General features: G+C 57.4%; 1 protein-coding gene across 1 annotated transcript; it reads left to right on the top strand.

Moving 5' to 3' along the window:
• Nucleotides 1-9,104: 9,104 nt before the first annotated feature.
• SDC3 (syndecan 3) lies at nt 9,105-19,364 on the top strand (the record flags this gene model as incomplete). The annotated part of the gene is given in 6 exon segments (XM_026076266.1): nt 9,105-9,151; nt 14,588-14,639; nt 15,259-15,376; nt 15,669-16,246; nt 18,092-18,362; nt 19,147-19,364. Coding segments are annotated over 6 exon segments (1,233 nt in total), but the record flags the coding sequence as incomplete, so codon positions are not given.
• Nucleotides 19,365-20,467: the final 1,103 nt, after the last annotated feature.

Here is a 20,467-nt window from a genome sequence, read left to right as displayed (position 1 = left end):
GATCGCTGGGAGCAGCGACGGCCTCGTCCCTGCTCCCCCCTGTTTTGCATCCCGGCCCCATCGCTCTCCTTCCTCGTAGGCACCGGGGCCGCGGGGGGAAACCGGGGAGGGGGGGGATTTAGGGTGCTGCCGTCATAGGCGAACGGCCAGGTGGGACCAGACCTCGGGGTCCCTCCTCCTCRTTCGGGGCCGGGATGCGGAGGGATGCTCACCCGGACCAAGACGCTGCCTGTTCGTCGCCAGCATCCCGGGATTGCCGCCGCCGCCGGAACTGCGGGGTATAGGAGCAAAAAAAAAACCCCAAAAACCTGATGTTTCGGCTCAGGCCGTGCTGCTTTGGAGGAGCTGCTGAGCCGAAGCTGCCTGGCCGACGGCGAGACCGCGACACCGCGGCCGGGACGAAAAGCAGGGAGCGGTGGGAGAAAACGGGAGCGCTGCCTTAGGCAAGCGGAGCATCCACTGCTTTTACAATAGGGAAACCGAGGCACGTCCCTGTTTGCACCCCGGGAAGACATTTCGGAAGGCCGTGGAGGAGCGAGCCCAGCGGCGGAGGGCTGCCTGGAAAGCTGCTTCTCGGCTCCAGCATCCCGGCCACATCTGCCCAGATGTGCAGGGCAGGGCTCGCGCTCCCCGCGCGCCGGCGCGGCCGAGGTTGGGGGGGGAAACGGCGCCTGCCGAGTCCTGTCGGCTGCTCCACGAAGCTGTTTCGTGCTTCGCCGTCGTCCCTCCGTTAACCCCCCCTGCCCCGGGGGGGGGGCTCGCGGTCCCCCCCCTTATTCCTCAAGTGGGGAAACTGAGGCACGCGGTGACTCGCCAGCATTGCTGCCCCTTGGCGTCAGGACTTCTCCTCCAGGCCCTGAAGCGGAGGAGATGCCGGCAGCAAGCTCTCCGGGTGCCCAGGTGGTGCTGGGGATGCCGCGGGGAGATCAGCACCGGCTGCCTTCATCCCTGTTTTTTGCAAACGCCCTTTCTCCCGGCTCCGTTTCGGGAAGGGGCGAGCCGGGGCGAAGGCTTTTTTGTTCTCGCATCGGGTTTCGGAGGCCCGGCTTGCGCTGGCGATGAGGAGGCGCCGTGGGCAGAGTCTCCTCCTCTTCCTCCTTCCCTCCAGCGTGCGGCCCCAGCCGCGGGCCAGCTGCCATAAATCACCGTCCGGCGGCTCTCGCCTTGCGGCCGGAGTTGGTTAAACCGCTTCCCGCCGCCTTTCCTGGGAGACGGAGATCTTCCGCGCTTGGGCTTCTCGTGCGGGACCAAAACCGGGGGGGGCAGCAGCCCCCGCTGCAATGCCAAACCGGCCCGTTYGGGCGAGCAAAGGGGGCTTCAAGTGTCCCTCTGGGAGCCGCTGCATCCGACCTACGGGACGGGCAACGCCGGCGTCCCGATGCCGACGAGGTCACGTTCATTAGCTCCCTGCTCCGCGGGGCCATCGGGGATGCTCGTGGCGGCTCGGCGCTGGCTCCGTGGCCTCTGTATGGAGCCGGGCACTGTCTCTTCCYCCAGGTTGGGTAACGTGAGGCTTCCCGGGAGCCGTCCGCGCGGCTCGGTCTCGCCGGCGGAGCCGGAAGGACGGCAGCGAGGGTGGGAATCACGAAGCGTGCCAATTAGCAAGGTGCTGCTAGCGAGCGCGCTGGCGATGCGTTTAGCAGATACAGCGGCGATCCCCGAGCCAAGCGTTTAAGGAGAGGCAGGGGGATGGGGGGGAAAAATATATATAGTCCTATTTTCTGGCTCCTCGGAGAGTCGGTGCTCGGCTTGGCGAGCAGAGCTCTGCAACGCGCCTTCGCGGAAGGTGAGAAAAGCTCGAGCGAGTTTTGCGTGCTAAGCTGCAATGGGATTACGGAGCAGAGCGGATTAAATCCAGTCTGCAACGAGTGGGGAGGTTCCCGCCGGCGTTGGCGGCTCGCTTGCCTCGGCGCAAGCCATCCGGAGCCCCGGGAAAGGAGCGGCGCGAGGCCCCGTCACCTGCTTGGCTGCAGGGAAGGGGAGCCGAGACCAAAACGCTCCTCTTAACTCCCAAAAAAGGGATTTTAGCTGCCCGGCACTGTGCTTTGCTCCGAGAAATGCCACCTGGGGAGTCCCAAAACTGCATCCGTGTTTGCACGTGCGTGGATCTACGTATCCGGCAGTCGGCTCACTGCACACGCTCGTGGACCTGCGCGCGCATCTCCTCCCCGCGTGCCGGTTGCACTCGAGGCAGCTCAGTCCTTTGCAACGATATTCCAGCATCCTCCGGACGCTTGCTTCGCTCCTCGCTGAGCCCCGACGTTTTCATCGCGCCCGCACGTGGCCTCGCTGAGGCCGCCCGTGGGCGACGCAGGTGCGTAACAGAGCGGCGCCGGCGCAGCGTCTACCCTGGCGCCTGCGTGCCGGGTTTTCCCTCCGTGCCCATTCGGGAAGACGTGGCTTAGTCCCAGGACACGGCGCCTGCCGGTGGTGGAGGCTGTTCCGGGTGCGGGAGACCTCGGTGCCGGCGGCATTGCGGGCGGCTGCGGTTTGCCTTGCGCGGGGCTGAGGTTGTGGGGCTGCCGGGTATCCCTGCCTCCCCCCCATCCCCGGGAGAGGAGCGTGGGATTTTCTGAGGGCTGCCCGCGTTGCCGAGGCGACGCGCGCTCCCACGGTCCCGCGGGAATTAACGAGCCTGGAGTGAGCAGTAAATCCTCAGAGCGGAAAAGAAATTGGACTGGACAGGTAGAGCAAGGGAGCACGGGGAAGGAGGAGTGGGGGGAGAGCGCGGTGGGAAGGAAGGATGGGAAGAGAGGGGGAAGCAAAAGCGGGAGTGAACGAGGTGGGGGAAGAAAGGACAAGCCGGGAGGAAAGCGGGATAGAGCAAGCAGTGATGGAGGGGAGTTGTCCTGCTGAAAAAGGGGGAATCGGGGCAGGGAGCCCCACGGGAGAGACAGAGCGCGGAGGGAAGGATGCACGAGACGTTTGGGAGGGAGGAGGCGGAGGCGGCCGGCGCAGGAGATGCTCCCCGTGCATCGCATCTCCCTGCATCCCTGCCACCGCTCCGGAGGGTTTTATGGACCAGGGAGAGCTGAGGGTGCTGGGGCAGGGTCTCAGCTCAGCCGCCCTCGTCCTCCAAAAATGCTCCTTTGCCGACGTTCTTGTGGGATCTGCCTGGAGGGACAGTGATGCCGGAGCAGTGTGGACTGAGCGTCCCGTCCCATCGGCTTGATCCGCCCATCCCTTCCTTGTGTCCGTTCCTCCCCCCGAATCAGCAGCTTTGCAGGATGCTCTGGGTCCGGCTGGGTGTAGGAGGACCAAGGGCCGAGTCTCCTCGTGCCGTAGATTTGGCATTTCGGGATATTGCTCCGGGTGGCGGCACGGGGCTCTCGCCGGTGCTGTCTATCACCGGGGGGTTTCCAAAGCACGGCTCCCGCTTGGCATCTTCCATAGGCCGGCGCCTCCAGGGCTCGGTGGGAAACTCCCTGCCCAGCTCCCGTTTAATGCCGATAACATCCTCGCGGAAAAAGCAGCCGGGCTAATTAATTAGTGCCAGGTAACTCCGCGCTGTGGGGCGCCGCGAGCCGGCGTCGATACGGGAGCGGGCAGGAGGAGAAAATCCCGGCGTTCCCCGGGGATGCTCAGTGCTCGGGGCGGCCGACCCGCCGGCAGGAACGCCGGGAAGAAACTGCACCGCCAGCCTGATGCCATCTCTGCCCGAGAGCCTCGCTGGGCTCGTTTGTATCTTTATTTTGCACACAGCAGGAGGTGGTTACTTGGGTTTTTTATTTTATTTTAATATTTTCCTCCGTCTCCCCGGAGGTAGAAAACGGAGCATGTCTGGAGATGGGGTGTCATCACCAATTTATGTCGGGAAGCTTGCTATTTCTCACGGCAGCCTCGGCTCGGGGATATTTATTGCGTGGTGGGGTAAGAGCTGGCACTAATCCGGTGAAGAACCGGGATTAAAAAATAACAACGGAGACGGGCAATCCCGAGGAGGAAAAGATGATGCTCTCGGAAGAGGCGGGGAGCCTGGGTAYGGGCAAATATTTGCACCGATCTTCCTGCAGCTGGTGCTTCCGAGTCCGGGAAACCTGTGATCCCATCCTGGCCGGAGCAGCGGGATCTGCCCGTGTCTCAGCTACCCGCAACATCTCCCTGTGCTGCTCAGTTAGAGCCGCGGCTCTCGCYGCTCGTTATATTCCGGGAGCGGTAATTAAACGCTCGCACGTGGCCGAGCGGAGGTTTCCGGGAGCGCTCGCGCCCGGCTGGGCTCCTCCGGTGCTTCGCCTGCGTCGGAGGGATCGATCCAAAGGCGGAATAATTGCTGCTGCTCAGTAAACGTTAATGATTATTTTACTTGCATAAAATAACTGGCCTATTAAATCAAAATGCACTGGGGTTCAGGCAGCTGCTATTCCGGGCATTAATTAATTTGGGAAAGAATGAAGTTGCAAAAAAAAAATAAAATAAAATAATTGGCCGCCGCGGAGCGAGCTCGGTCGAGCGAGTTGCGTCTCTGCCGGCCCAAGCGTTGCCCCCCGCGGTCCCCTACACCGGCCTAGCCGTGGGGACRCCAAGGGGCATCCACAGTCCTCTGCCCAGAGCAGCCCATCCCTGGGAGCGCAGGCCCTCGCRCTGGAACGACTTTCGGGAACGGCTTTCCGACAGATTTATTTTTAACGCTCAGACTGGGATTCAAACATAGAAATCGAGCAATTTTGTAGTGGAAAAAAGAACCGTGAAGTCTTTAGTTTTGGGAGCAATGAGTGTTTTTGCTCTGACTTGATGTTTAAGTTAATATTATTTCAATAATATTAACTCACCAACTCGTAGTGTCTCCGAATCACTTGTTGGAATGAGTTATTAAGTTTTCAGTCCATATATAAAACACCAACAAGGTGCTTTCAAGGCCTGATTAATTGAAAATATCCTGTGGAAAGTATCAGAGAAATAATCATCACTTTTCCTGCAATACCTTCTCTTTTTAATGCATTTTCCCAGGGAAAATGGGTTTCAATCACTGAAAAATTGCTCAGCCGGGCCGGGAAGCGCTGCGTGCTTTTGAGCTCATCTGAACGATGCTGGATTTGGCATCTCATGGGGGAAAGCAAAGCCCAAGGAGAGGAAAGGTTTAGCTTTCCGATGTCGCAGTGGGGGACGGAGATCCCTGGCTCCCGGGAAGCTGCCCATGGMCGGCAGCTCACGACCCGCCATCTCTGTTTGCTTTGCTCCGGCCTTCCGCAGTGAAAGCAGAAAATTTGGGCTTCCCAAAGCTGCCGCTGTGTCCAAGTGCGAACCTTGAGCAATGCCAAGACCCTGATGCGAATCCCTGTTAGGGACCGAGGGATGGGACATGGCTGGCCTCTTCTCCAGGCTGCCTTTGCGCTGGTTAAATCCTCCTCTTCCCGCTTTAGTTGATGGCCAGAAGGGATGTGGAGCCGGCTGCTCCTGTGGGCCAATGCTTTCCGCGTCCCTTCCCCATCCTCACGCGGTGCCCGTGTCCCCACCACCTTCGTGGTGGGGCGAGGGGGCAGCCGGGGTCGGCCCTGCGCCTCGGGGTGGCTGGGGCGAGGGGTGCTGGTGCCCAAGGACTGATGGTGCCCCTGCTCCAGGCCAACTCCATGTGGGGGCACGCATGGTCCTGACCAATCCCAGGTGGGGACATGGACTCCTGRCCAATCCTGAGTGGGGATGCATATGGTCCCAGCCAATCCTAGGTGGGGTCGTGGACTCCTGATGAATCCCAAGTGGGGACAGACAGTCCTGACCAACCCCAGGTGGGGACATGGACTCCTGACCAATCCTAGGGAGAGACACGTGTGGTCCCAACCAATCCCAGGTGGTGTCATGGACTCCTGACCAATCCTGGGTGGGGATGTGTATGGTCCCAACTAATCCCAGGTGGGGACATGGTCTCCTGACCAATCCCAGGTGGGCACATGGACTCCTGACCAATTCTGGAGGGAGATGCACACGTTTCCAACCAATCCCAGAAGGGGACGTGGACTCCTGCCCAATCCCAGTTAGGGGCATACACTCCTGACCAATCCCAGGTGGAGACCATGCGTGGTCCCGCCCAATCCCTGCAGTCCCTTCTGGCCAATCCCGTTGAGCCCCGCCCCCTCCATGGGGTACATAAGCTGGGCTGTGCCCCGGGCTCAGCGTTGGCCATGGTGCGGTGGGACATGACGCTGCTGGCTCTCCTCTCTCCTCCGCCGTTGGGAGCGGGGCCGACGCCGGGGTGAAACGCGCCCGGCTCCATCCCCAGCTGCCTTTGAAACCACCAACTTCCCGTTGTTTTCGTGTCTCTCCTAATTCCTTCGGGGAAGTCTATCCCCGGCCAGGAGGGCTAGAAACGTGCTTTAAGGAATGAGCATGCCCAAAAGGGAAGAACGCTGCGTTTCGGGGCGACGCCAGCAATGGGGGCGTTAAATCAACCCCCCGATATAACGAGAGGTGGCGTCTCTGCCAGCTGCAAGGGTTTATCATGAGTCCCACGTAGCTGAGGAGGTGGATGGAGCTGGGTTGGGTTCCCATGGGGGCTGTTCCCTAGGGTGCCTTTTGGGGTGCACTTTGGGGTGCTACTTCATGCTGGCAACGGGGGCATCGTGGAGACCTGCAGCTCTGGGTAGGTGGTGGAGTAGGGTCYCCTTCCTTAGCAGACCCACGGAGGCTGGTGCATCGCTCCTGCCACGCGCCCGAGCCACATCTTCGAGCGCCGGAGGGCAACCAAAGCCCGGCCGCGGCGCCCGGAGACGTGCCGGAGGGAATCTCTTGACATCGGAGCGCTGCGTTGGCATGGAGGAGGCGGTTTCCATGGCAACCGTTGCCATGCCGGTGGCTACTGGAAGACGACGGCCTCAGCATCSAGGCGAGATTCGGCAGCCTCCCTCCCCAGGTTTAGAGTTGGATGGATTTATACGGCTCCCTTCCTCCCAGTGTGCAATCCGTGTGCTTAGCAGTGAGGATCTCTTTTGCAACAGCAGCAGATTTTGGGTCCGGCGAAGCATTCGGAGCAAGTGTTGCTTGGGTTGGTGCTTCCCCTGGATGCTTGTTGCAAAAGAGTTTTGCAAAGGGGGAGTGGCTCTGCAAAAGCTCTGCCACGGGGCGGGAACGCCCCCAAAGAAATGCACCCACCCAGATCCTGTCTGTCCGCTCTGCCCCTCCTTCAAGAGGTTCATAGCTCATGTGGAAGCAATGCGGAGCTGCTCCGGCCATCGCCGTCATCACGCTGTGGGTGGGGAGGTCGTGGGAGTGGGGCAAGGAGAGGAAAAAGGGTGAGATGTGCACATAAGGTTGCCCAGGCCCCAGGGAATTTAGGAGGAATCAACCCAACAGGTCCTGGTCCCCTAGGAAATGTCCAAATTTGTAGAGAGACCTGTAGGATTTTCTGAGGAGCATGTTCCTGCCACGCACGGAGTTGGCTGGCGGGTGGCTCCTCTCTGCCTCGGTTTCTCCATCTGTTAAGCAGGGTAGTGATACCCAGCTCCTCCGGTACACATTGCGAGCTGCTCACGGTGGGGCTGAGTGTTGGTGGGACCATCTTCCAGAACCTCACGTTTTTTCATCTGTAAAACGGTGTCACCCTCTTGGATGAGGGGAGGAGGAGGGACGGGGCGTCCTTCATCCTGGGAGTGGATGATGGAGAGGAGCTGAAGCAGCTTTAATCTCCATGCTCAGCTCTGATGGTGCCTGAGCTCCTGCTCGCTTTCCAAAGCTCTTAGCGCAGGCTTTGGGTGTGATTTGCGCTGCTGTCTGGCGGGCGCCTTGGCTGCGTTTCCCGGCCAGTGCAGCCAAGTCCCGGCGGAGAGGCACCAAAGGGGACAGCACGCAGCAGGGCCGGTGTCATCGYGGCGCTGATCTTGCTGAGCCTGGCAAGTGGCTGGAGGAGCAATAATGTCCTTTGGAGTCGTGTGGGACTTTTTTCTTCTCTGATCTTGATGTCACATTAGAAAATGGCCAAGCCACCTCCAGAGCTGAGCTCTGGATACGGAGACATCTAAATCCCTTGGATCTGGCACTTATTTTAGCCCATTTAGGAGGCTGGAGGAACTTTGATCAAAGTTTGACTTTCTGTCCCAGCCCTATATGGACCGCTTTGCTTCAGGGCTTGCTTTTGCAGCAGTAGACACGAGACCTTTTTGGATAGAGCTGGTGACGGGGGGCAGGGTGGTGTCAGGATCAGCTGGGAGAGCCCGAATCCTGGTCCATGGAAGCAGCCCGCTCATCGGCTGAGCCACGGCCACGTGGCACGAGCGGTTCCCTTTCTGCGGGACGGTCCCCGAGCAGAGAGCTGGCACCTCGCAGGGCACATTTAAACCTTTACGGCTCTCGCTTGCCGTCTGCGGACTTGCTAGATGGTGCCGCAGGCCTGCCGGCTGCAACCCCCGGAGACCAGCTGCCGTCTTGGGCACGGGTCCCTCCTGCAGCTTTGTGTTGACCCCTGGTTTAATTTGCCTAATGAAGCCCGTCCTTGGGAAAGCAGGGCTGAGCTGGTTAGTGCAACCCCCCTGCCAAGAGACGTGAGCTGGGAAGTTGCAATCACGTGCCTGGGAGCTGCTGTCCCTTGGCTCGGGCGGCTCTAGCTGGCTAATCGGTGGCCCTTTGCCTCCCACTGCATGCAGGGCCAGGCAGGGGGTCTGGGAGGGGGCGTTTGGGATGGGACAGTTGGTCTTGGAGGTGACTGGAGGCAGCCCAAGTTGCAGGTGGCACCTCGGCAGGGTTGTTGCACCTGGACCTTCTCTGCTGCAGAGCCAGCAGCCCAGGACGATCCTGCCGATGGTGCCCTCCAACCTTGCTTTGACCACGGGGAGCTGCTGGCTCGGGGCTGAAGGCTGGGGTGATGTTTCTGACTCGGCGCTGAGGACAAGCCACCCAGCTGCTTTCCTGGGCATGGCCGCGTCTTCGCTGAGCTTCGGGGGAGATGCGGGCTGCGATGGACAGGGAGGGAGCCGCAGACGGGGGGATCGGAGCGCCGTCCTACGTGATTCGCAGCCGGGCTGGGAAAAAATCACTGTTCCTCTCTGCTTACTCTCCCAGCTGCACGCGGCGGGTGGAAATTCCTCCTCTTTGGCTGGCRGGGGGAGGCTGGAGGCTGTGTGCGACTGCAGGGCTTGCTGTGTGCCGAGTATTAACAATCTAAGYGGCAGTAAATCCAAATAAACACCGACTGCTCCCGAGATTTATTGCATGAGCCTGACCTAATACCGGCAGGGCTGCAGCTGGGCCGCGGAGGGGCAGCTTGGGCCGGGAGGCGGTTTATGTAAGCGGCTCGGGAAAGGGAACCAAAGGGGGCTTTCGGGAACGGCCGCGTCCCCTACACACGCCCTGGGCATCCCGACAGCCCTGAGATGCGTTCGGGAGCCGGGATTTAACACCAGGTCAATGCCATCCTAGGATGCTGGAGAGGGGCAAGGGGCTGTCCAGCATCTGCTGCTGCATGCCTTGTTTCTTCTGGCACGGGCGCTGGGCTCCGGCCAAGGTTCCCCCTGGCCACCATCGCATGCAGGAAACAAGGCATGGAGCCAGCCCAGGACTCTTTGGTCCTGTGCACGGGGACACTGGAAACAGGATCCCGGTGCTGGTGCTGTGGCCAGAGCCCAGCTCCTGTCCCTGGTAACCCATTGCGTGAGCGCTCGTGGTCCCCCACCTTCGCCCTCGGATGAGGTCAGCTCCCTCTGGCCTCGCCGTGCTGCCCAGCAGTCATCTTCCACCGCGTGAGCTTATAATGCAGTAAGTATTATCTCCAGCTCCCCCCCCGCCCTTGCATGTAGGAGCTGCTTCGTGTGCAACGTCAGGAGACTCGCGGGGAAGCGAGAGGAGAGAAACTCTCCGCTGTCCCGGTTAAGTCCTGTTTCACCTCTCCTGAGCAGCTGGAATCCTTCATCTTCCAGTGCGGGTGGCTGCGGGCCACGAATATTTTAGTGCAATTGCACCGCGGTGCCTGGAAGCTGGGACTGTCATGCAAGAGTTGTTATTACATGCGCTGAGCTGGCCAGGCAGCAGCCGGAGCTGGGCTGCTGGCGGGCTGCCCAGTGCCGAGGGCTGCTCTAGTTGCTGGTTAAACTCCACTGATCACAGCAGATCCTCTCGAATCCACTTAGGGCAAACCCTGGCTGAGAGCATCTCTGCTCTACCGCGTAGAAGGGGCAAGCCGGGGCCGACGCTTTGGCCCGCGGCCGGGCGTTTAGCTGCCCCCCGCCGCCTCGTGGCTCCCGCGTGAGATCCTGGGCAGACGTCCAGTCCCTGCCGCAAACTGCCTCTTGCACACGGAGGGCGTCAGGGTGGAAAAATCAGCCGTCCCGCCAAGCGTCCCGTTTTACCGCTGCGAAGTTGGGCTTGCTTCAGTTGGCAGCTCTGGGAGCTGGACCCCCGCGGGGCTGCGGCGCGGATCCCGCTCCCTCTCCCCGGAGAAGGCAATGACGCTTGCAAAATGCAGGTGGTGCAGCTGGAGGAAGGATCCCTCCCTCTGCTCRCTGCAGGCAGATACAAGGACCAGGGCGAGGACGAAGGGTTCCCGGCTCCGAATCTGCGCATCGTGCTGGGAATGTCCGGGATTTTGGGGACAGAGCACTGAGAGGTAGCGAAGCTGCCTGCCTCCAACGCCTGCATCTCGGGGCACCTTGCAGAAATCACCGGTGCCTCCGAGCCCTCCAGGGAGCTGCACACCGCGATTGCTTTTCACCAGGGAGCCCCATGAGGATGCTGGAGCCGGGGCCTGGCGACGTCGCGCTCCCTCCCTGCCCGTGCTCCCATGCGCTGGGCAGAGCGACGCTGGGCTCGTGTGCTGTCTCAGCAAAATATCGGAGGGTTTATTCTCACGAGACGGTCTCGTTTTTGCGGCTGGGGCTGGGCAAGTTTCATAGCAACCATGCTGGCCATTGCCTTGGGGAATGGGGAGAGTCGCTGCCTGTACTGGCTCGGCACGGATGTGACTTGCTGCAAGCGCAGAGAGGCTGCGGAGAGAATTAATTTTTTTCCTTTCTTCTTTCCCATCCGTCCTTCTTGCTCTTCAGCGAGCCTTTTAGGAAAGGTGTGTATGGGGGGGTCGAATGGGTGAGCCAGGGAGCCTCAGCAAGCGGGACGATGACAGTCACCGGGGAGCTGTTAGGGACGTGAAAAGGATGCTGGTGACTGAAGGCGACTGCGGAGCGCGGGGGAGAGCCGGCTGATGCCGCTGCTGATCCATCACGTGCAGACTCCTCGGGGTGAGGGCTAGGCTCGTCCGGCACAACATGAGCCCAGCTCCCAAAGGCACCGAGTGCTTTTGCTTCCCCCGACTCTGGAGATGCTCAGCCAGAGAGAGGAGATGGTGGCGGGTCTTATCCTGTGCTAGGGAGCCACGTAAGACTGCAGCATCCCTTCACGTTGCATCCGAGGGGCCTGAGCCCTTTGGTGCAGAGTTTGCAGGAAGGACCTGATCCAGGGGGGTGCTCAGAGCCTCAGGGTGCTGCTGGCTCAAGGAGATGCGAGGGCTCAGGCTCCTGTCCTGGCTCCGACGACACAGCGGTCCTCTCTGCCACTGCTGTGGGCTACGCGGTGATCCCAAAACGGTGTCCAGGGTGCTTCTGCCCCCCAAAGCTCTGCTCCTCACCCTCGTGCCAGGCCAGGGCTCCGGGTGCTTCAACTTGACCCACCACCTTTGAACCCTGGTTCCTCTGCCCCCTGGTGCTGCCTGAGCTGGGTTTGCTGCAGGCCGAGGATGTGGGGCATGGACTACGCTCTTCACGGTCGCCTGCTAAAATAAGAGGCCTTCAGAAGGTGCCGCGCTGGTGCCCAGCCCTTGGAGACCGCAGCTGTCCACCATCACTGCCACTTAACCCTGCTGCTTCTGGCCAGCAAGGCAAAAGCGAGGGGGTCCCTGATTCAGGGACTGAACTGGGATGGGMAAAGGGGTTTGGGTGCTTGGCCTCGCCTACATAACCCGTGTTGCTACAGAATTTTCTTTAATTTGACGTTCACACGTGCCCCGTTTGCTCAGTTGATGTTTGCTTGCGGCAGTGGGATGGGAGCACGTTGGAGGTGCTGGTTTGCTCTTGCTGGATCATTTCAGTCCATTCCCCTGGCAAAACAGATCGAGGGCACACACCGGCTTTTCCGAGACTCTCCCCCTTGCAGGGTGGAGGCTGGTGTGCTGTGGGGTGGCTGTGCCCTTCCTGGAATGAGCTCTCGCTATTTTGCTTCCTGGTCCAAGCACAAGCAGCCAGGGAGCTGGAGCTGCCCCGTCTGCTTCCAATTTAAGGCAGAAATGAGCTCAATGGAGCTGGGCCATGTGGTTCCCATTACGGTGAGGTTTTGCAGGTCAATCAGGCAGAATTTGACCTTTGGGGAACTTGCTGGGCTAGCTGGCAGGGCTGAGAGGTGGTCCCCCAAGCTGCAGGGTGCCCGTGCTAGGGCTTCCTCATTTATTTGTGAGCCTTTAACAATTTTGATATAAAAAAACCATACTGCTGAAGGTCTGAGACGAAGTGAAAGTCTTAGTCTTCATTTATTTAAAAAAAAAACTCAGAAAAGAAGGAAAAAGCAAGTTTCTGGGCATCTGTGCTTTCTTTGGAAAGCTTTGAAATCTGACCATGTTCTACCCCCAAATCAAAAGGCAAAAAAAAAAGCAGTTCCAAATGTTCCTTTTTCCCCCTGCCCAAACCTTGTAATTTTTCTTCCCTTCTCATCATTTCTGGTGGCCTGGCTCACAATTTACAGACGCTCATGGGTGGTAATGCAGGCCCCACTGCACCCCCAAGGCCCTGCTGCCCTGTGTCTGCAGCAGATCAGCGTTCAAAACGCGTTGAACCAGCCCCTGCACGTCTCCCTTGCTCTCCCTGGTCCTCTGCCTTCCCTGCCATAGTGGCAGAGWCAGAGATGTCCTGCATGGGCCATCTCAGTGGTTGAGCTCCATAGCTTGGATCCATGCTCTGATCTTCACCTGAGCGCCCAGTGTGCGGGAAGGGTGGGTTCGTCCTTCTTGCAGGGTSACAAGCTGGTCTGCAGGTGAGCCATGACTTAGTTAACAAAATAATTTGCACTGGGTCTTTGATGTATTGCTTTTTTCCCCCTCTTTTTACCGTCTCCTCTTCAGGACTTGGAGCTTACTCCTTCATAGATCTGAGCAAAAGATTTTACAAGGTCATTTGGCAGCACTGAGCTCATTTCTCATTTSTCTTGTAACCCATTGATGAGGCCTTGATTTCCAACCGCTCCGATTCCCCGTGCACAAAACCACAACAGCCGCTGTGCTGGTTGTGGAGAGGCTACATGCGAAGCCGGCACTGCCTGGGTCAATTCGGCAACGTGTGCTTGGCAGTGGTCAGGTTGGGCTGTGCAACTGCRCAAAACCATCTCCCAACCCCTTCCTTTGGCTGCACTTTTCCAYGCTCAGTGCAGGTCAGGGCTTCGGGGGCTGGTATTGCACTTTGTGTTTTAACTGGTCCATCAGTGCTTGAGCTTGTTGGCAGAGATCAGAGCAGCAGAGAAACCAGAGACAGGAACGACCGAGGGGGTCATTTTGCCCGTCATATCAGGGCCATCAAAGTGGTGCCTGGCCCTGAGCGACAGCTGGGCTGGGAAGCTGTGCTCCCTTTGCAYGGGGTGGGCTGAGAGGCTCCAAGCTCTCCTGGCACCGGCTTTGCTGCCCTGGGGACTGACGGCAGAAAAGGSAGACCTATAATATACACTGTGGAACCTGGGACTGGATATTGTGTGCTGCCCCTTGTCCGCTTGTGCTAACGTAACAGCCGTTAGCTGGCACCGGGGAAATTCCTGAGCAATGAGGAGACCACATTCCTGTCCTTGCCAGGCAAGCTCTTGCCTTGTAGGACATGTCCCCCTCGCCCCAGCTTCTTCTCTTCTGCCTGCGGTCTCCCTCCCATCTTTTTTGGYTTCCTCATCCCTCCAGCCTGGTGTTTCCAAGCCCCATTGCCRTGGACAGCAAAGCTCAGCCTTACGCCAGAGCAGGGTTCAACACTACAAGGGGCTGCAGCAATTTCCGRTTCCCTGAGGATTAATTTCAGCGGATAACAGCCTTCCTCTACGAAGCTGCTGGCGACTGTATATTTGAAACTCCAGAATGGTGCATTATCTTTGGGGCAAAGGCTGAGTCTTCCTGTAGGTTTGGAAAGTGCACAGCACGTTGGAGACCGGTAGGATATAAATAGTGGCTGATGATAAGGGAGAGCAGTGCTATCGCTTGAGATAAAGGAGTAGATCTAGCCAGAAAAGCTTAGCAGCATTTTCAGAAGAGAMAGACACTTAAAAGCCCAGCTCCCCTTAACCTTCACAAGAGATTTTTGTCCCCAGGATAGTTTTCAAGCTGCCACCACAAGCATATGACACAGGTGGCACATCTGCAGCACCCCAGTGACTGTAGAGGGAGGTAGGGTTTGGCTAGCAAACAGCTCCTTGATGCAGGCACCAGAGCAGCAATCTCAGCCTTCGGTCCCTCTAGGAAATGTTTTCCCATCTCAGGGACTGAGGTGGACTTCTCTGCCCAGCAGCTCAGAGCAACCCATGGGGCAGCGTGTCTGTTTTTCTCCCTGCTGTGGGCTGACAGGCTCCAARGTGGGGCAAGGGAAAGGGATGCGAGGGCAAAACTTGGGTAAAGTCCCAAGTTTCAATGTCACAGGACCTTCTGACATTCCAAAGCTCCTTTTGTTCCAGTCTGGTATAGAAACCAAGAAACTTGAAGTACTTGTCAAGATGTAAGATGCCCTAATAGGTGAAGGAGACCATTCTGCCCCATTATTTTGTTTTTAAGCACTAACCTGGCATGTAACATTTTGAAACATCTTATACTATCTTCTAGATCAAAGCCTCCTTGTTTGGTTTGTAATGAAGTGTCAAACTGTGTCTTTATAGCACAACCGGGAGATGCTTTGATCTGCAAACCAAGATGTTTGTGAGTCCTCCTAGCAAGGGCTCTTCAAGTTTTAAAAACAGTATAGAACAGTGGAATATTTTAAGTCTAAAATTATTTCACATTATGACTTTCCAAGTTATGGCAGCTGATACTATATGCTACTATCACACGTATGCCAGGAATAACGTGAAAATCATCTAAAATAAAATGAGTTGGAGAACTGAAACAAAAATGCTTCTAACAACATTTTCCAAAACAGCTCAGGAGCACTGGCTGTGTTTCCAGCTCGCTGGGCTTTGCTTTCACTCATCCCAGCCCATTTAACCCTGCTGATCATCCCACGAGGACTGTCCTAGGGGTGTCAGAGGTAGAGCGAGACCTGACCTCCCTTTGGGCTTCCCAGTGGCCGTGTCATGGTCGATATGCAGCTCCTTATGCGACTCTCCTCTGCTTGGTTGCAGGCCCAGCGCTGGCGCAATGAGAACTATGAGAGGCCTGTGGACCTGGAAGGTTCTGGGGATGACGATCCCTTTGGGGATGATGAAATGGATGATGTCTACTCAGGCTCTGGCTCGGGGTGTAAGTAGCTGTAAGGCTCCCAGGGAAGGGGCAGGGGGTGCTGGACCTGGAGAGCGTGGCCATGGGTTTTGCTGAGATGGAGAAGGGTTTTCCAGGGGAACAGCGGAAGGGGAGAATTGCACCTTACCCACCTCTAGAGGAGCAGCCTTCCTGCCCTCTCCTAGCCAAAAGCAAAAACTGTCCCAAAGGGTTGGGCTCCCTGAGCGACTGYGTTGCCCATTTTAGTGCCTGGCATGGATCTCAGCCCTGGACGGCAGCAACTTCACCCTTTGCTCTTCTCCCTCCCTTACAGATTTTGAGCAGGAGTCAGGACTCGAAACAGCAGTGAGCCTCACCACGGACATGTCCATCACGCTCCCCACCACCGCAGCCCTGCTGCCCGTCACCTTGGTGCAGCCCGTGGCAACCCCCTTTGAAATGCTCCCTGCAGAGGACACCACCCCTGAGCAGATGACCAGCATCTTGTATATCCCCAGGATGACAGAGGCACCAGTGATCCCCAGTTGGAAAGCAACCACAACCAGTACCACTGCCAGAGACTCCCCCAGTACCACGACAACGACCACCACCACAACTGCTGCCAGCACCACCGCCGTGCCCACCGCCAAGCCCACCACCGTCCGGAGGTTCCTGCCCCCCTTTGTCACCAAGGCAGCCACCACCCGGCCCACCACCCTAGAGACGCCCACCACCTCCGTCCTTGAGACCAGCACAGCAACAGAGCTGGTCACATCGCGGCTTTCCCCCTCCAGCACAGCCAAGCCCAGGTCCCTGCCAAAACCAAGCACCTCCAGGACTGCAGACCTCACGGAAAAAAGCACTGTGTTGCCATCCAGTCCTGCCACGCTGCCGCCCACAGAAGCCCCCCAGGTAGGAGGCAGGAGCCTTTCCAGCCTGCTAAAGACCTTGTGAGCCACATTTGAAGCCAAGTGACGGTGATGGGAAGGCTCTGGGGTAAATCAGAGTGAGATGAAGCCAGGTTGGGCTTTTCCCAGCTCTGTGAAGAGCTGAATGCTTGGGGAGCTGGAAGAAGGAGATTAAATGGTGGGGGAATCTGTCAAGCAGCTCGAGATGGGGCAGAGCATGGTGCGGGGCAGCCCCTGCCCCTCTCGCTGCCCGGAGAACTGCTCTGTCCCTACAGACCTGCACGGATACCTGGGCAGCTCAGTGTGGGAGGGAGATGGGGCTGGCACGAACATCTAGGGGGCTGCCACGCATGCTTGGTGCCCCCAGCTCTGCCTTGCCTTGCACCGCTCCTCCACGGCTTCCCCAGGCCAGGGGTTGAAGAGCAGAGCTGGGACTACCCAGCCGGCGCAGCAGCCCCCGCATTTTGCAGGGGGAAGGGGGGCTACCTCTGTGGGTGTTTTTCTGAGCTCATTGTACTGTTTGCCAACTCGCAGCCAAGCAATGAGAGGCCCAGACGCTCCACAATTATGTATTGATGGTGCATTTCCTGCCCGCTGGGCGTCCTAAGCAGGGGGATTTAATCCACTGATACATCGCTCATTCAGAGCCCTTAAGGGGCCCTTTGAAAACCACTTTGACTGAAAGGTGGAGTGATTTGTCTAAACTAGTCTCTCTTTTTTTGTGTACATACATATATGTATATAGCTCTGGGCTCTCGCTGACCTTCAATTAATCTCTGTCACAAAAGGATGGGAAAAGCGAGCTTGTGGCAAACCAGTGAGCCATGCCCTTGTGCCAGGAGCAGCTTGACATGGAGAGGGCTCATGCGTAGCAAGGGAAGGCAGCTGGGCTGGTTGCCTGCCCCAGGGTCAGTGCAATGAGCTTTTTGCTCATTCTGATTTGTAACACGAGGACCGGAGGGGTTGCAGAGGAAGGCATTTGTCCCGTGGAGGAGGGTTCCCAGCGAAAACTTTGCTCAAGGATGCTCAGTCCGGATAGCTCAGCACACAGGCTCGTAGTGGATCAGGCTGCTGGGAGAGGGTGACATGTCAGATGGGATTTATCCCTGAGGGAATCCTCAGGTGCAGGGATGTGCAGGAGGCAATAAATAGGTCAGGGTTGGGCTGGAGAGGAGCAGAGGGTCTCCRTGGGCCTCCATAGGACCCACGTTTGCTCTGTGCTCTGAGCTCACCACCTTGCCAAGGGCAACTCAGCTGGAGACCCCAGCATGGAGTTGGGCAGGCAACATAGCCTGGGGGAGAGGGACCCATCTTCCAGCTCCTGCTCTGTGTATGAGGCAGCAACCATAAGAGCAGACTGATGGGAGGAAGAGAGAGGGAAGGGAACTTCTTGGGACAGGGCTTGGGGAGCTCATTCGATGGCATCCAATCCTTAAACTTGTTAATATCCGCAGTACAAACCATTGTACCCCTTCAGGCCTAGCAAGGAAGCATCTGTGAAATGTTTCAGCAGGCTCCTGGTCTACCCTGGGGGGCAGAAAGCCCAAAAGGAGTTCTACGACATGGAAATCTCTTAAAGTTATGAAATAGAAAGCTACAGGGAGCTGGCAAGAATTTATGTATCTTGAGGGTATGTGGGACAGGGACAGACGAGAACTGTCCAGCTCAGCTAAGGTGGCCTGGGCTTGGCATCCATGAAGATGTGGGGTTGTGTTGATCTTTGCAATATAGCCGGACATTTCAGTGACACAGGGAATGGACACCCCGACATTATCCCCCATGTTCCCTGCTGATAGGGTCACCTCATCAGTAGTATAGCAATATCCTTCCTCCTTGTCCTGTTTCCCAGATGGAGCCGGGAGAGGTGTCGACAGTGCTCGACAATGAGCTGGAAGTCCCGGTCAGCGGCGGCCCCAGCGGGGACTTTGAAATCCGGGAGGAGGAAGACACGACTCGTCCCGAGCTCAATAACGAGGTGATGGCCGCAGTGACGCCTCCATCAGGGCCCGGGCTGGGCAGGAACGCCGAGCCCGGGCTCATAGACAATACGATAGACTCTGGCAACTCCGCCGCTCAGCTCCCACAGAAAAACATCCTGGAGAGGAAAGAAGTGTTGATAGGTGAGACTGGAGACCGTTGGCTTGTGGGGGAAGAGTTGGGGTGTGTAGGGAGGAGACAGAGACCCAGGCTGTCTGTAASCCAGGAGAGAGGCTAGTCTTTGGCAGGGCCCCAGCATGGTTTTGAGCCTGGCACAAATTCATGCTTGCCTGCCAAAATTAACTGTGCTCCGGATGCTGGAGACAGGGCAGAGGTGTCCCACCACCAGCTAAAAGGAGCTGGAGGTGATGGCGTGGCTTGGCTGCCCTTCTTCTCATGGGCTTCAGCTGAGCGTGGCAAATCCTGGCACATACCCCCTGCATCTTGGCATGAATTTACTGCCTGTGCAAAGACCAGCACAGGGCACAGACCTCWGTCTCTGGGGCTGGGCTACTTGGACCCAGTTTTTGGCCCCCACCATGTAGATTGTGAAGTAGATGCCTTTGGGTCCGACTCATCCTTCTGCCATGAGACAGTTGTCGCTCTGCTGCCAGCTTGCTTTCAGCGTCAATGTATTTGGGAGGGTTTTCAAAACTCATGTGATTGCATTAGGCCCTCACCTTCAGTTTTGGTTTTCTTGAGCATCGATGTTGAGACAAAGGTTGCTCAGAAACTTGTGAAGCTCAGAAATGAGCTGGAATCTGAGGAGATTCCCCCAGATTGTTATCTGAAATGAAACTTGGAGGTTTGAGGACAGTCCACAGGGGGACGGGGGTTTGGGGTGGCCACTCCATGCGCGGATCCAGGGGTGCGTGCTGCCTCGCCGGCCACCTCGCTGACAGCTCTGCCTTGTGCTCTGTGTTGCAGCGGTGATTGTGGGCGGCGTGGTGGGAGCCCTCTTTGCTGCCTTCCTGGTCATGCTGCTCATCTACCGGATGAAGAAGAAGGATGAGGGGAGCTACACGCTGGAGGAGCCAAAGCAGGCGAACGTGACGTACCAGAAGCCCGACAAGCAGGAGGAGTTCTACGCRTAGAGACGAGAGCCCGCCGTGCCTCGTGCTCCCTCCCTTCCCGCCTCAAACTCTCTCTCCTTCTCTACTACATCCAATCTCTCTTTTTCTCTTTCCTGGATCAGACTGTGAATTTAAAAAGAAAAAAAAAACAAAAACAAAAAGAACAAAACCACAACAGCTAAAAGAGGAAGCAGATCTCTGATGTGAGAAAATCAATAGTCCAGAGCACCACCAAGTTTAGACCAAGTACCGCTAACCGTTCTCCAGTGGAAGGGACGGGGCGAGGAGCAAATGGCCAATGCAACTGTGCCTCTGGGACCGCTCTGACAAGTGCACACATGGGTGGTCATTTTGCTGACGGCGGCTGGAGTTCACTGGGATTTACCAACTGACACAACGGATGCTGGGATCCGGATACCTGTTACCAGCCTTGGAGTGCAGGGGGGTTGGTTTGGATTTATCTTTCTTTTTCTTTTTTTTCCCCCTTCGGAAAGGAGGGAGGTTTCTTTCTCTCTCTTTTTTTTAATGTTTATTTTTGGATGGGGTTGGTTGCTTTGCAGGAATTGCCTTGCTCCCTGCTTCTATTTGGAAAAAAGTATGCAACTGTCAAGTACATTTTGAACCTTGAAAAAGCACAAGGGGCTGGAATACCTGATGCCCCGGGGTTTGCTCTCGGAGTGGGGGAAAATAAGTAAGTATGTACATGGCCAGTATGCTGGAAATGATCTTTTCAATCACCTCTTCGGAGAGTTCATGGAGCAGCAAGAAGCCCCGTTTTGTATCTCGTGCTGCTCCCTTCCTGCCACCACCTCCCTTCACCGCATCGCTGCGCACACCCAGAGACCTGAAATCTATAGAAACTGTGTGTCGTCGGCTGGTGAGGGGTTTGCTTGAAAAGGGACCTTGCTTTTGCTGGGTTTTCACTGTGACCAATAAACCCCAGCTTGCACAGTATGACCAACATCATGGGTTTGCAAATGGAGCCGGGACATTGCTTGGTGGGGAATTGGCAGGGGAATGAAATGGAAACTGGAAGGCTAAATCCTCTCCCGGGTTCCTCCAAACGGGCTCGTGGCTCGCAAAGCTCAGCAAGCCACGATACGCAGCAGTAATAAAAGAATTGAAAAGTGAGGAGGCGATACCCTCTTGTCTCCCATGCCAGGGTCGGGGACCGG

The sequence above is a fragment of the Apteryx rowi genome, unplaced genomic scaffold (genome assembly GCF_003343035.1).
Source record: "Apteryx rowi isolate R43461 unplaced genomic scaffold, aptRow1 scaffold_43, whole genome shotgun sequence".
Lineage (NCBI taxonomy): Eukaryota > Metazoa > Chordata > Aves > Apterygiformes > Apterygidae > Apteryx > Apteryx rowi.
The sequence above is the reverse complement of the archived record's forward strand: the minus strand, read 5'-3'. Positions and strand labels throughout refer to the sequence as shown.